General features: G+C 36.4%; 3 protein-coding genes across 4 annotated transcripts; 2 read left to right on the forward strand and 1 right to left on the reverse strand.

Moving 5' to 3' along the window:
- The first annotated feature begins 531 nt into the window (after window positions 1–531).
- Window positions 532–4,024, forward strand: LOC103337364 (uncharacterized). Its single transcript, XM_008240521.3, has 5 exons — window positions 532–729; window positions 1,304–1,402; window positions 2,084–2,452; window positions 2,587–3,201; window positions 3,359–4,024. The coding sequence occupies exons 1-5, from the start codon at window positions 625–627 to the stop codon at window positions 3,953–3,955; spliced, it is 1,785 nt and encodes a 594-aa protein (XP_008238743.2). The 5' UTR covers window positions 532–624; the 3' UTR covers window positions 3,956–4,024.
- Window positions 4,025–4,905: 881 nt separating this feature from the next.
- Window positions 4,906–10,723, forward strand: LOC103337353 (MRG family protein). 2 transcript variants are annotated; one of them, XM_089043988.1, is made up of 11 exons: window positions 4,906–5,236; window positions 6,101–6,154; window positions 6,283–6,296; window positions 7,030–7,218; window positions 7,383–7,418; window positions 7,529–7,569; window positions 7,966–8,067; window positions 8,230–8,309; window positions 8,638–8,807; window positions 9,559–9,643; window positions 10,263–10,723. In XM_089043988.1, exons 2-11 carry the CDS (start codon window positions 6,126–6,128, stop codon window positions 10,351–10,353), a joined length of 837 nt encoding a protein of 278 aa, XP_088900114.1. In that variant the 5' UTR covers window positions 4,906–5,236; window positions 6,101–6,125; the 3' UTR covers window positions 10,354–10,723. The 2 variants fall into 2 exon arrangements, with proteins under 2 accessions (XP_088900114.1, XP_088900113.1); XM_089043987.1 differs by having other exon boundaries at window positions 4,907–5,236; window positions 7,073–7,218.
- On the reverse strand, window positions 10,260–12,766 carry LOC103337371 (cinnamyl alcohol dehydrogenase 1-like). Its single transcript, XM_008240527.2, has 5 exons — window positions 12,435–12,766; window positions 12,227–12,340; window positions 11,821–12,048; window positions 11,301–11,740; window positions 10,260–11,186 (listed from the first exon to the last, which is right to left on the reverse strand). Exons 1-5 carry the CDS (start codon window positions 12,509–12,511, stop codon window positions 10,987–10,989), a joined length of 1,059 nt encoding a protein of 352 aa, XP_008238749.1. The 5' UTR covers window positions 12,512–12,766; the 3' UTR covers window positions 10,260–10,986.
- Between the last annotated feature and the right edge of the window lie 118 nt (window positions 12,767–12,884).

The following is a 12,884-nucleotide window of genomic DNA, read 5'->3' on the forward strand; positions in this document are numbered from 1 at the left end:
ACCCAAGTTATGAATGGCAACCCTAATGAATGGATTGTATTTAATAGAGCCTTTATTCAAATATAATATTATTTTTTTAGTATATATATAATCTCCTTTTATTGATGGATTCTTTAAATAATTTTATTTGAGGGACACCCATTAGGATCCTCTACGAAACTTTTTTCCACGATCCAAACTATCTATTTTTTACATCTTCATTCAGAAATCATCTTTACAAAAAATCATGCAAATTGAATTATTAAGACATCTATTGAGACCAACCAAAAGAGGTAGTGATAAACAAACTTTCATTTGAATTTTTAGTAATCTTCTTTATATTTTTTATACAAAAAATAATGTAAAGTATTCTACTTTATGTAACAAGAGAATCAAATTCAAACTGATGTGGAAAGAGATATACACACTATCTCCAGCTGACCTAACTCACACGTGCGCACTCTCTGTGTTTTATAATTTAATTTTTCTTTTGTTATTTCAATTGTAAAAGCACGAGGTAAGAGGAAAAATAACAAATGGATAAAATATTGACGTGAAAATCGTCTCCTAAAACCGGAAAAGTTAAAAAAATATAGTCGGATCAGCATTTTTATTCTCCCGCGGTTGACTGTTGCGTCTGCAAAAATGGGGAACTCGTCGACGGACGACTCCGCCACCACTGGCGACGTGCCGCCGTTAAATTCCAGCGTCTACTCGGAGGGAGAGATGATCCTTGCGTACGACGCCAAGGCAAGCCACTTTCCTTTCTCTTCCCCAACCTCCATCTTCTTTAATCTAACTGCCCCACTTTTCCGAATTCTTATTTATTTATTTAGCTCTGCAATTTTATTAAAGTTTGCTAGAGCTGTAGTATTATCAAGATTGATCGATTAGTTTGTCCAATGCCTATTGCAATCATGAAATTTTGTTCATCTAGAAATGCTTTAAACCTTATGCTGGAAATTTGATACGAATGTTTTTTCTTTGCATCAATTCCTGTTTTTCTGTATGTTGAGATTAAATTATGCTTCGTCTCAAGTAGCTGACTATACTCTCTCTTTTTTCTGCTATAATTTTCATGTAAAACAACTATAACCTTTCACAACTCTTTTTTTCTATTTCCAATATCTGGATTTATACACATGATCATGTTATTTTCTACATTCAATTATTCTCTGTCTATGCAAAACTGCATATGTTTCTTCTACTCACAGATGAAAAATGCTTCCTTTGAGAACTGTTTAATATTCCCCTCAGGTCTTATTTATGTTTTCTCTTACTGCCATTTCTTTGATGGGCTTTTTCTGGGTTCTATAATTGTTAGGACACTGTCTCCTTGGAAAATCTTGTCATGAGTCAAATTCCCTCAATACTAAGGAAGCAAGCTGTTGATGATCCGCAATTTGTTTGTCAGCAGGATAAGGTACATATGAACTGTTAGAAGCAACTTCTCTTGGTTGTCATTTAACAATTATAAAGAATGATGGTTTCACGGTTAACTTAAATATGTCTTTCAAGAATCTATTTGGTTCTTCACATGTATCCCGTGATCGAAGTACCTCCAACCTTTCAGAGATACATTGTAGTGTTTCAATACAATACTGATTGTTGAATCCTCTGATCAATTGACTCCTTTGAGGAGTAGCCCAAATGCTTTTTGAGTTGGATGGCAAATAGGGGTAGTTAAATAAAAATATGTGTATTTGAAAATTTAATTGTGTTTTGGCATTTTACCATATTTATGTATGTTTTCTCAGTTGACTTTGGTGCACGTCAATAATCTTTTTCTTTTTCTTTATATGGAACCTCTACCTGGGACATATACAAAATAAAATACAAAGGAAACTAATGGATTAGGATTCTATGTCATCAAATTGGAAAAAAAATTAAAAAGGACCTAATTATTTCACTTTCTCTGCCTATTCCTTTCTCAAATTTTGCTAGCATTCTTTAGCAGTTAGACCAAGAAATAAGAATAATGTTTGAGGCCTTGTGCTTAAACTAAAGAATGCAGCATTCAAATTCTAAATGAATATGAAATGATACAGTTTTGTATTATTATTAGTGATCGTTTTGGTTTAAATGGTTGGATATTTTTCACCAGGACCTTTTAGGAATGGATACTGGAAGTAGTAGTCAAGTCAATGAGAGTAATAGAAAAGGGAGTAGACGTGTATGGACCAAAGAGGAGGAGGATGCACTTTTAGACATCCTAGAGGAGCTGGTTGCAAGCGGCCATCGTGCTAATCGTACTTTCAGAGCTGGTACATTGATTGTAATAGAAAATTCCTTGCGAGTTTTGTGTCCAGGATCAGGACTGAAAGCTAACCCACACATCGAGTCAAAAATTAAAAAGTTGAAGAAGCAATTCAGTATAGTATATGACATGGTCAACAAAACCGGGTTTGGGTGGAATGATGTGAGGAAATGTGTGAAGGTTGACAGTGAAGAGACATGGAAAGCATATCTTCAGGTATGATAATATTGACTCCATAGTATGATCCTTTTTGAATTGTTGATAAATGAAGTGTCAGTTTATAACGTATGTTTTACCTGTGATATTATATTTGTACCATAAGCACTAACGTTTGTTGATTGAACTTGTAGCATCACAAGGAAGCATATGGGTGGAGGGGCAAACATTTTCCACTCTATGATAGACTTGGTATAATATTTAAGGTGGACCACGCAAATGTAAAAACATCCCAAACTCCAGCTGAGAAAATTGAAGTGATCAACTTTGATGAGGTTAATGCAACTGAATTTGGGATAGAGGAAGACACTTGTCCAAGATCAGTTGACCAAAACTCAACCACCAAGCAAACGGATCAATTGCATTCCTCACAAGGAAAGAGGAGAAGGCAAGATGATTCTGGAGGTAGTAGTGAAATCCATGAGACAAATAGAAAAGGCAGCAGACGTGTATGGACCAAAGAGGAGGAGGATGCACTTTTAGGGATCCTAGAGGATCTAGTTGCAAAGGGTTATCGTGAAAATGGTACTTTCAAATCTGGTACATTGACTCTAATAGAAAAAGCTTTATGCAATTTATGTCCAGCATCAGAACTGAAAGCTAACCCACACGTTGAGTCAAAAATGAAAAAATTGAAGAAGCAATACCGTCTAATATATGACATGATCAACAGAAGTGGGTTTGGGTGGAATGATTTGAAGAAATGTTTGGAGGTTGACAGTGAAGAATCATGGAAATCTTATGTGCAGGTATGATAGTATTAACTCTATCCTAGGCTAATAAGCCTAATATATGTTACTTTTGATTTTTTGTTGTTCAATGAAGTGTCAACTTATACATATGTGTTACTTGTAATCTCATATTTGTAGCATAAATTATACTAACGTTTGTTTACTGAACCTGCAGGATCACAAAGAGGCAGATGGATGGAGGGACAAATATTTTCCACTTTATGATAGACTTGTTGATATATTTGGAGTTGGCCATGCTACTGTAAAACCATACCAAACTCCGGTTGAAAGAGTTGAGGTGATGAACTATGATGAGGAGATTAACTGTGATGACGATATTAACTGTGAAGGGGAGATTAACTGTGATGAGGAATCAACTGACGTTGGAACAGAGGAAGACGCTTATTCAAGGCCTGTTGACCAAATCTCAACAAACAAACAAACAGATCAGTCTTATTCCTCGCCACGAAATCGAAGACAACGTGGAGGTTTAAGTGTTGCGTTAGACGAAGTTCCTGCATCATTCGTGGAAATGATAAAAGCTTCAAATGAGCAAACGCGAGTCCTACGTGAATCACTGCAACCCAAAGGTAACGAAGCAGGTCAGCTGTACCGTGAGGTTAAACCTATGGGGCTTTCTGTTACGGATCGAGTTAAAGCATTAAGACTGCTTGTGGCTAATCCTTTTTATGCTGAACTCTTCCTTACCTTAGATAATGAAGAGAAATTGGAATTTGTTAAGCAACTCATTGATGAATCATCTAAGAAATGAATTGTATATTGTGGAATTGTATTTGAACAAGTAAATTTGCTGAGTGATTTTTAACTCATCTTGCACTGATTATGGATGTATTTTCTGACGGATGTTGCTGATATATGCACCAGCAATACAATGTTTACGTCATTAGCAAAAGTTTGGTGAATTTCTTTTAAAGTCAACAAATTTCATCGTAAGTTCGAGGTTAGTCAGTTTTCTCGGTATTGGGGGATCCTAGGGTCGAGTCATCTGCCATGTTTTTCATTTTCTTATTCTTATGGTCACACCCTCGTATTACTAATACACTCATATTATAACATGTGTATTTATTTAGTAATGTTATACCTTGTATTCATGGCATATCATTCACGTTGTTTATCCATATAACACATGGATTAATAACACCACGTGATAGTATGATAGTAACACGCAATTATCTTTCCACAAAAACAGACTCTTTGTAGTTAAAAATCTGTAAGATCTATTAATTTTCTTTTATTTTTCTTAATTGGTTTTGTTTTCCTCCTCGTTTTAAAGATTTTATGTCTTAATATGTTGTACTAGATCCTCATAGGCAAATTGTCATTCCATGAGATGTACACTCATGCAACAAATTGTAACTCACTAACCACGAGGTCCTAAGTTGAATTTCCTCTCATCTATTGATTAAAAATATAAAAAGAACTTGTAAAGGATCCACTATTGTAGTGGTTTGGAACAATTGCTCTTCCAGAAAATGTCATGGGTTCGAGTCTTAACATTTGTGTAGTGTATTGAGAATGACATTATTAATTTTTTAATTTTTAATTTTTAATTTTTTAATTTTTTAATTTTTTAATTTTTTTTATTATGAAAAAGCTGGTTTATATTTTTTGAAAAAAAAAAACTTATTTATTGTAGTGTACTGAAACAATAATAACCTTGTTTGGCGCAAAAAAAAAAACAATAATAACATTTAAAAAAATAAACCAAAAAAAATGGAGGAGGGGGGATTTTTATTAGAGTGACAAATCAGATCCCATCCCATCTTGTACTTTAATTTAAACACCCACTCTGCGCGACGGGTCACTCTCAAGCTCAACAGAGTGACCGCGCTTTCTGTGCTCTCCTCTCGAGTTCTCAAACTGAAGGAGCTGCTGGAGCTGTTACTCCGCGAAAATGGCGAACTCGTCCAGGGATGACTCGCCCACCGACGGCGACACCTCTAGCGGCGACGCTCCTCCCTCCAATTCCAGCCTCTACTCGGAGGGTGAGAAGATCCTTGCCTACCATGGCCCTCGCATCTACGAAGCCAAGGCAAGTCCAACGAACCCTCCTTTCGTTTCTCTTTCCCTGACCTCCATTTCTTTAATCTCTATGCCCTAGTTTTCCGAATTCTCTATTTCTTGTTTTGTTTTACTTCTTGAATTTTGTTAAGCTTCGATGGAATGGTTTTGAATTTGTGTCTAGGGTTTTGGGGTTGTAATCCTTAGTCTTTGTGTGCAATTGGCTCCTTGTAGGTATTTCTTTTCTACCCAAAAAAGGAAAGAAAAAGAAAAGAAAAGAAAAGAAATAAAGGTCTAGATAGCTATTTATTTTCCAAGGCAGTTGTTGATTTTGATTAGTTTGTTCAATATGGATTTGGAATTCCAACCTGCAATTAAGAAATAGTTCACAAAGAAATGGTTTAAATCTTGTTCTAAAGAAATTGATGCAGGAGTTTTCCTTTATTTGCATCAATTGCAGGTTCTCTTCATGTTGAATTATTCATTTGGACCAATTTACTACTCTTGCACATATTGCACGCTTCAGTCTACTTCCTCAAAAACTATAAAATTAAAAAACTATATATAACTCCAATCTAGCTCAGGTAGTAATTATGATTTTACCTTTTCACCAGAAGGGCATAATTCACATATCCTTTTAGATAATTTTAACCTTTTATTAGTCCAGCTCTCTCTAGCACTATGGCATAACCAGCATAGTTGGTGATTTCGTTCTGAAAGATGCAGTGGGCCATCTGTGTAGTATGTATATATACAGGGAACCAGCTTTAACCTTTCGCAAAAGTGAATTACCAATACTAAACCTGCTCCAAATTCAGCTATATTCCTTGAATTCTTTACTCTTTTTGTGTTTCTGTAGTTATAATCTAAACAACTTTAACTTTTCACATTTCAGGTTCAAAAGGCAGAGCTGAGGAAAAATGAATGGAGATACTTTGTGCACTACCTCGTAAGTTGAATAACACCTCTCCCCATACACATTCTTGAATAATAACGCATATTAAGGTGACAACATGTAGGTAAGCAAAGTAGTTTCTGGTTATGATATTAACTTTTGTACGGTTTGGTGTTTTGCAGGGTTGGAATAAAAAGTGAGTATGCCTTCTATAACTTCTATTCTATTTCTATCTACATTATTAAATTTTCCATAGAATGTGAAGCGAATCAGGTAAAGAATGCAACTCAGAGCTACCTCCAATGTTTCCCAAGTTCTAGTGGTACTGTGCTGTATTTTGGATCTAGTTTCATTCAAGAAAAATAAAACTTATATTTAAAACATTCCTCCGCAATGCTTCCCTTATCTCCACAAATATGAAGTTGTGACTTCCAAAGCTAAGCGAGCTACAATTATAGATCATGGAAATAACAATAGAAATAGAAGGTTCTAACTGGTTCAGTTAGTAAAGTCTTTTTATTGTTGTACGTAAATTCTAGGATTCCTTTACCAGGTTGAGGGTGTTTATGGATAAAAGAAAACTAACTCTTATGGTGTAGCATGGGATTCCAATGAACGGAATAAAGAGAATAATAATAAAAGTAGGAAGGGTGTTATCTTTTTTTTTTCTTTTTCTTTTTTAATCATTTGATAATAAGTGGTGAAAATAGATATATGAAACCGATTTTCTGGTGTCTTTTGAAAACTGATGTTTTATTAAAGCTTTCTAAGCCATAAGATCATGCATGCATCACCCTGTTTTAATTTACAAAATAATCCCTCAAAATAATGCACATCTCATTTGTGTTGGCTGAAAAGACTGCCTTAGAGTTGTATAATCTTTACTCGAAATGTTTTCTTTCGTTAATAATTATGCCCTTTTCAAAAAGGGATACAGAAATCATTACTATGGCTTGGACATCTTGCCAACAGTTGGGACGAATGGGTAGGTGGGGATCGCCTGTTGAAAAATACTGAAGATAATATCATGAAGCAGCAAGCTCTTGACAAAAAACAAGGTGTGGACAAGAATACAAAATCAGGACGCTCAGCTCAAACAAAGCCAAAAAGTTCTTCTGGTTAGTGTTGCTCATTTTTTTTCTTTAGTTTTAGTGCAGCAAAGGCTCCAATAGCAGTTTTCTCACTGCCTATCATCCTTTGTACATCCTTATTTGTTATCAATGATTTTTGTTTTTGTTGTGTTTTCTGTTGATACTAATTACTGTGTGTTGAATTTTTGTAGATGCAAAAGCAGAGAAAGAAGACCACAAGAACAATGGTACAATTTACTTTCTGATATTTTATCTTTAATATTTTTTTCTTCAAAAACATATGTTGTAAAAGAAATTACCTGCATCTTTTAAAGAGTTAATATTATATTTATTGCAGTGACAAAGGGGAAGAAGCGGAAGAATGACTTAGGCGCTGAGGTGTGGCATTTATTAGGATTAAATATACTACTTCGCTTTTTTTTTCCCCATTTCTAGATAGCTGTCAGATGTGTTGTTCTCACTTGCCATCTTTACTCCTTCCTTCCATTTTTCTGTGTGTGATAGGCTTGTGCGCATAAAATTGATACTCAGTGTTTCTTTTCTGAAGCTTTAAGATGCTTATAGTGCTGGTCCTTTGAGCCTTTCTAATAAAAAAGAAAATGAAGAGAAGAAACACAGAAATGCAGCTATCACTGCTAAATTTTGATATGCCAAGCTGCATGTGTAATACTCACAAATGATAGATGCTTCCTTCCAGAACTCTTTAGATCTTTTGAAGTTTTCTTATTAACCTTTCTTTGATGGTGGAGTAATTGTGGGTTCTATAATTGTTAGAAGGACACTCTGTCCCTGGAAAAGCTTGTCAAGATTCAAATTCCTCCAACACTAAGGAAGCAACTTGTTGATGATTGGGAATTCATTTTTCAGCAGGATAAGGTAGACATGAACTGTTAGAAGCAACTTTGTCTGGCAATTATGTAGGATGATGGTTTCGTAGTTAAATGACTTTCAGAAATGTATTTGGTTCTTCCAGCCTTTCAATGATACTTTTAAATGTTTCATTATTATATTGATTGCTGAAGAATTCTGTTTCTGCAGCTTGTTAAACTTCCTCGTTCTCCAACTGTAGATGACATTTTGCAGAAGTACCTTGACTACAGGACAAAGAAGGATGGCAAGTAAGTTTAGCTAAGCCTATTGCACAGAAGTTGATTTTCTATCCTTGTATTAGCTTTTGTTCTTTTTCTTTCCTGTGCTTGTTATTTGAATTGCTGTTTCTATTATTTAGTTCTGACATATATAAGTATGCTGCCCTATGGATTCATTAATGTATTTTGACATACGATGTCCGATGATTTAATTAACTCTATATAAGTAGGCCCCATTCAATTTTTTTCTTTTTTAGGTACTGTAATCTTGCAGCTTGTGTGTATAATGTAAGATGTAATTTTGGAGTTTTAATGTACATGGTGATGATTGGCATGGACTATGCTCTCTTGAATACAGGGTGACTGATCCAGTAGGTGAAGTCCTGAAAGGAATACGATGTTACTTTGACAAAGCATTGCCAGTGATGCTCTTATACAAAAAGGAACGCAAACAGTATCAAGAAACAGTTGTAGGTGATGTCTCTCCATCAACAATATATGGTGCCGAACATTTACTACGACTCTTTGGTATGATCATCAATAAGTGTCAGTTATTAGAAATGTTATGGACTCATGGTTGTTTGTCTTGTCTGGTTGTCATTGTAATATTTTTGACGTGCTATGTTTGATAAGAACTGAGGCTGGCCAGTTGATTCTTGTAAATGTGTGCTTTTGATGTCTCTTGCATTGAATTTAATCATTGCTGGCTCAGAAGCATTACTATCCTGTTAGGTCTCCTAGGCCCCTTTGCTTTGGTGGGACAGGACAAGCTTGGGCTTGCAAAGGTTGAGGTTTGAGGAAGAAGGGGAAGATACCTATAGCTAGGCATTTATAGTCCTTGCAACTTCTATAATTGCTTTCTTTGAAAATCCAACACAATTATCCTCAAGAGAGGACCTTAACTTGAAAGTTGTTTTACATATGAAGTGAATTTTGTTTTTCAAGGGAATCGCTTCTTGCAATGCTTAAGGACGCTGCTCCTAGTATTTATTCGATCTGTGTAGAATGAATAAATTTCTCATCCATAATTTAGTCATTTTCTGTGGTGGTGACAACTTTTGGGAGAAATTTAGTCCAAGCTGTTGATTTTAATGTGTCCCCTCTGCATTTAGAACTCACTGAATCTCGTGGTTTGAATATGAAGTCTCTTCTGATTTGATTACCGTATCATGAGATGATTTGTGCAAATCATTTCTTTCAAAGTAAAATATGTTTTGTAATGAAAGTTGTCATATTTTAGAATTTGAATGCAATCATGATAACTTTCTGGTGTTTGCAGTAAAGTTACCAGAGCTATTGGCTTATGTCAACATTGAGGAGGAAACACAGACCCGCTTACAGCAGAAATTACTTGATTTTCTCAAGTACGCATTCAAACCTTTTACTTTATTTGGAGATATTTCTGTTTTCTCAATTTTGGTTTCAGTAAGGTTAGATGAAAACTTATGCATCATCGCCGTCGTCACATTTAGCTTCTTCTTGACTATTCCTTTGAACTGAAAAATTAGTTGTGCATTTGCAAATCATTTTTTATATGTGATTGTATATTTATACGGTGAATTCTACTAGAGGATCAAAATCTTTTAAAAGCAGTTACTGTGTGCTTTATGGGAAACATTGAAGGGGATCAATTAAGTATTTAGATGAGATTTGCATGCCAAATTAATAATTTGTTTTCTACATTTTTAGCCTTGAAAAGGCAATCTGCTACACACACACAACACAACCCTGCTCTCTCTCTCTCTCTCTCTCTCTCTCTCTCTCTCTCTCTCTCTCTCTCTCTCTCTCTCTCTCTCTCTCTCTCTCTCTCTACTTTTGGGATGGGAACACTTGTTTTACCTTTTGAGTAGTTATGATGTACTAGAATTTACATTTGCACTTCGTCATTTATTTATTTCTGTGTTCTTCCAATTCAATGCAGCATACTGTAAACTTGTGCTGGGTGCACTTTTTCACAAGAAGTAATATTTCATGGTCATGCAGGTTTCTGCAGAAAAATCAGAGTACATTCTTCCTTTCTGCTTATGATGGCTCAAAAAGTGTTGAAGGGAAAGGCAAGGGGAAACATGACTGAATTGCCACAGAAACTGCTCTAACTTCTGCTCTCTCATACTTGCCATCTTTGGATGGATGGCAAAGGCAGTGCAGAGATTCATGACCTAGTTGGCGTGTTATGGATTCATCCACCAAGACAATCCACAAACATGGAACATCCAGTTTGTTGTTGTAACATTAGCATTAATTCATTCTTTTTTTGTCCTTTTTTCTTTTTTTTGGGACTTGTTGCTCTGTGAAGAGAATTTCTTGCTTGAATACCACAAGTCATTCTTGTAACCTTGGCAAGCAATAGTTGTGTTTATGATGTGCATTTGTAAAAACTCTGGTTAAAGAAACAAAAATTGTGGTTGGAAATTTAATGTAGGCATCCACAAAATTGACATTTATTATGACCCTTATCATATCTATAGAAAAACCTCTGTTTGGTCAATCATGAAAACTTAATCTTCTTCAACCAGTCTTGATAAAAATCAAGGGTAGGATAGATACAAACGCATATAGAACTGTAGAATGGCAGACGGCTGCAACGCCGACTGCAAACTGCAAAAATTGCACTACCCGTGGCCAATCGATCAGCCATGGCAATAAGAATCAAAGCACAAGTTTATTCTTGAATTGACAGAGTTATCGTAGACAGAATTGTCTTTGATCATTCCAGGTTACTGCCAGCTACATCCAGGACAAACCTAAACCTCACATCATTCCTTTCCATTCTCTCAAATGCCTCGTTAACATAATCCATCGTTACAGTCTCTATGAAAGACTTCAAACCCTTGTCTGCCCAAAACTCCAATATTTCCCGAGTTTCTTCCATGCTGCCGATGAAGCTCCCGGTAATGGTCCTCTTCCCTGTATAACAACACAAAATTTAAATTACTATATCAACCTCAATTCTCATTTCTATTTTCTAACCTCACTCAGTTCAATGGAAAAATGTAACAGAAATGGTAGCAGAGGATGTACCTAGAATTATGTCAACTGCATCAAACTGCAGAGGCTTAGGTACAGCAGCAACTATTATGAGTTTCCCATCAACCTTGAGCAGCGAAAGGTATGATCGCAGCGGGTGCAAAGCTGGCACGGTGTCAAGAATATAGTCAAGGCTATTAGCAGCTCCCTCCATCTCAGCTGCATTGGAGCTCACCAGAAAAGCATCTGCACCTAAAATTTCCAAGGCCTCTTCCCTCTTCTTATCAGAAGAGCTTATCACAGTCACATGGTGACCCATTGCCTTCGCAATTAACACACCCAGATGACCAACTCCTCCTAAACCCAATATCCCTGCGTTGAGAACCTTATTAGAACCCATGAATTGCTTCAGAGGACTGTAAGCTGTCACCCCAGCGCACAACAATGGAGCTGCCTGATCCGGAGCTAGCTTTTTGGGTATTCGAACCACAAACCTACACTCACTCTAATTTTTTCAGGGTAACTGAAAACGAAGGCAACATGGATAGATTTATTTAATTGTTTTTTCGGTTACCTTTGATTAACAACCATGGCAGAGGAGAAGCCCCCCCTTGTGGGGCTTCCATCTTTGTTGGTATCATTGAAAGTGAAGATTTTGTTGTGGCAATATTGCTCCATGTTGGATTGGCAAGACAGGCATTCTCCACAGGACCCAACTATACACCCAACTCCCACCAAGTCCCCAACTCTAAATTTCTTTACCTCTGAACCCAACTCCACCACTTCTCCCACCACTTCATGCCTTCAAATTCAAGCACTACAAAGGGTTAGATAGTAAAAGTAGTAGCCATAGCAGGTTTAACAGCACCATTGATCTACAAGGAAACCCTAAACATAAGCTTCTTTTGGTCATATGCTGCATGCATGAATTGTAGCAGCCTGATTTGTGTGCTTTATATATGATGCCAAAATATGCTCACCCAGGAACCAAAGGGTAATTGGTATTGTGAATCTCATTCCTCATCTGATGAAGATCTGTGTGGTCCACTCCACAGTACAAAACCTTCAACACTACATCTTCTGAACCTGTTTTCCTGCATGTTCATGGGGACATTTAGAAACTAGTTCATTACCTACCTACCACCACCACCTAGAGAGAGAGAGAGAGAGAGAGAGAGAGAGAGAGACCTTAGATTGAATGAATAGGGCGAAAGAATTCCAGAAGTGTCTCTGGCTGCCCAACCAAATGCCTTTCTTCCCTCCATCTGTTACAGATATCAATTGGTAAGCAATGAACAAAATGAGCAAGGCAACAAGAGAGTAATAATTAAGAAATAATAGAATGGTGAAGCTGGTGTATTGCTCTTTGGGGGTTTTATACTCATCTCAAGCTCCATGACCAACTGACCCTCAGCCTTAGTTTTTTAATGAATTAATGACCAAAATCAATGCTTTTGACTATATTATCTCTCTGTGGGTGCTCATGTTGATTGCCCAGCCTCATCACACACGTCATGTATCTACACCTTTACAAGGACTCACTGAGAGAAAGTTGTTCAGTCCCTCATACTTTGGCAGTCTATATACTTTCCATCCGGCCTCTGCTTGCAGAATGCATGCATGCAAAGGGTATTGCAA

The sequence above is a fragment of the Prunus mume genome, linkage group LG1 (assembly GCF_029339155.1).
Source record: "Prunus mume cultivar Tortuosa linkage group LG1, ASM2933915v1, whole genome shotgun sequence".
In the NCBI taxonomy this organism is placed as follows: Eukaryota; Viridiplantae; Streptophyta; class Magnoliopsida; order Rosales; family Rosaceae; genus Prunus; species Prunus mume.

Bases quoted from the DNA above. Each gene is read 5' to 3' on its own strand.
- LOC103337364 (XM_008240521.3), top strand. From the start codon at position 625: ATGGGGAACTCGTCGACGGACGACTCCGCCACCACTGGCGACGTGCCG. The intron at 1,403-2,083 runs GTACATATGAAC...ATTTTTCACCAG, and splicing joins TTGTTTGTCAGCAGGATAAG to GACCTTTTAGGAATGGATAC. The intron at 2,453-2,586 runs GTATGATAATAT...TTGAACTTGTAG, and splicing joins CATGGAAAGCATATCTTCAG to CATCACAAGGAAGCATATGG.
- LOC103337353 (XM_089043987.1), top strand. From the start codon at position 5,099: ATGGCGAACTCGTCCAGGGATGACTCGCCCACCGACGGCGACACCTCT. The intron at 5,237-6,100 runs GCAAGTCCAACG...TTCACATTTCAG, and splicing joins CTCGCATCTACGAAGCCAAG to GTTCAAAAGGCAGAGCTGAG. The intron at 7,419-7,528 runs GTACAATTTACT...TATTTATTGCAG, and splicing joins AGAAGACCACAAGAACAATG to TGACAAAGGGGAAGAAGCGG.
- LOC103337371 (XM_008240527.2), bottom strand. From the start codon at position 12,511: ATGGAGGGAAGAAAGGCATTTGGTTGGGCAGCCAGAGACACTTCTGGA. The intron at 12,049-12,226 runs GTGAGCATATTT...TTGAATTTGAAG, and splicing joins AATTACCCTTTGGTTCCTGG to GCATGAAGTGGTGGGAGAAG. The intron at 11,187-11,300 runs GTACATCCTCTG...GTTGTTATACAG, and splicing joins TGCAGTTGACATAATTCTAG to GGAAGAGGACCATTACCGGG.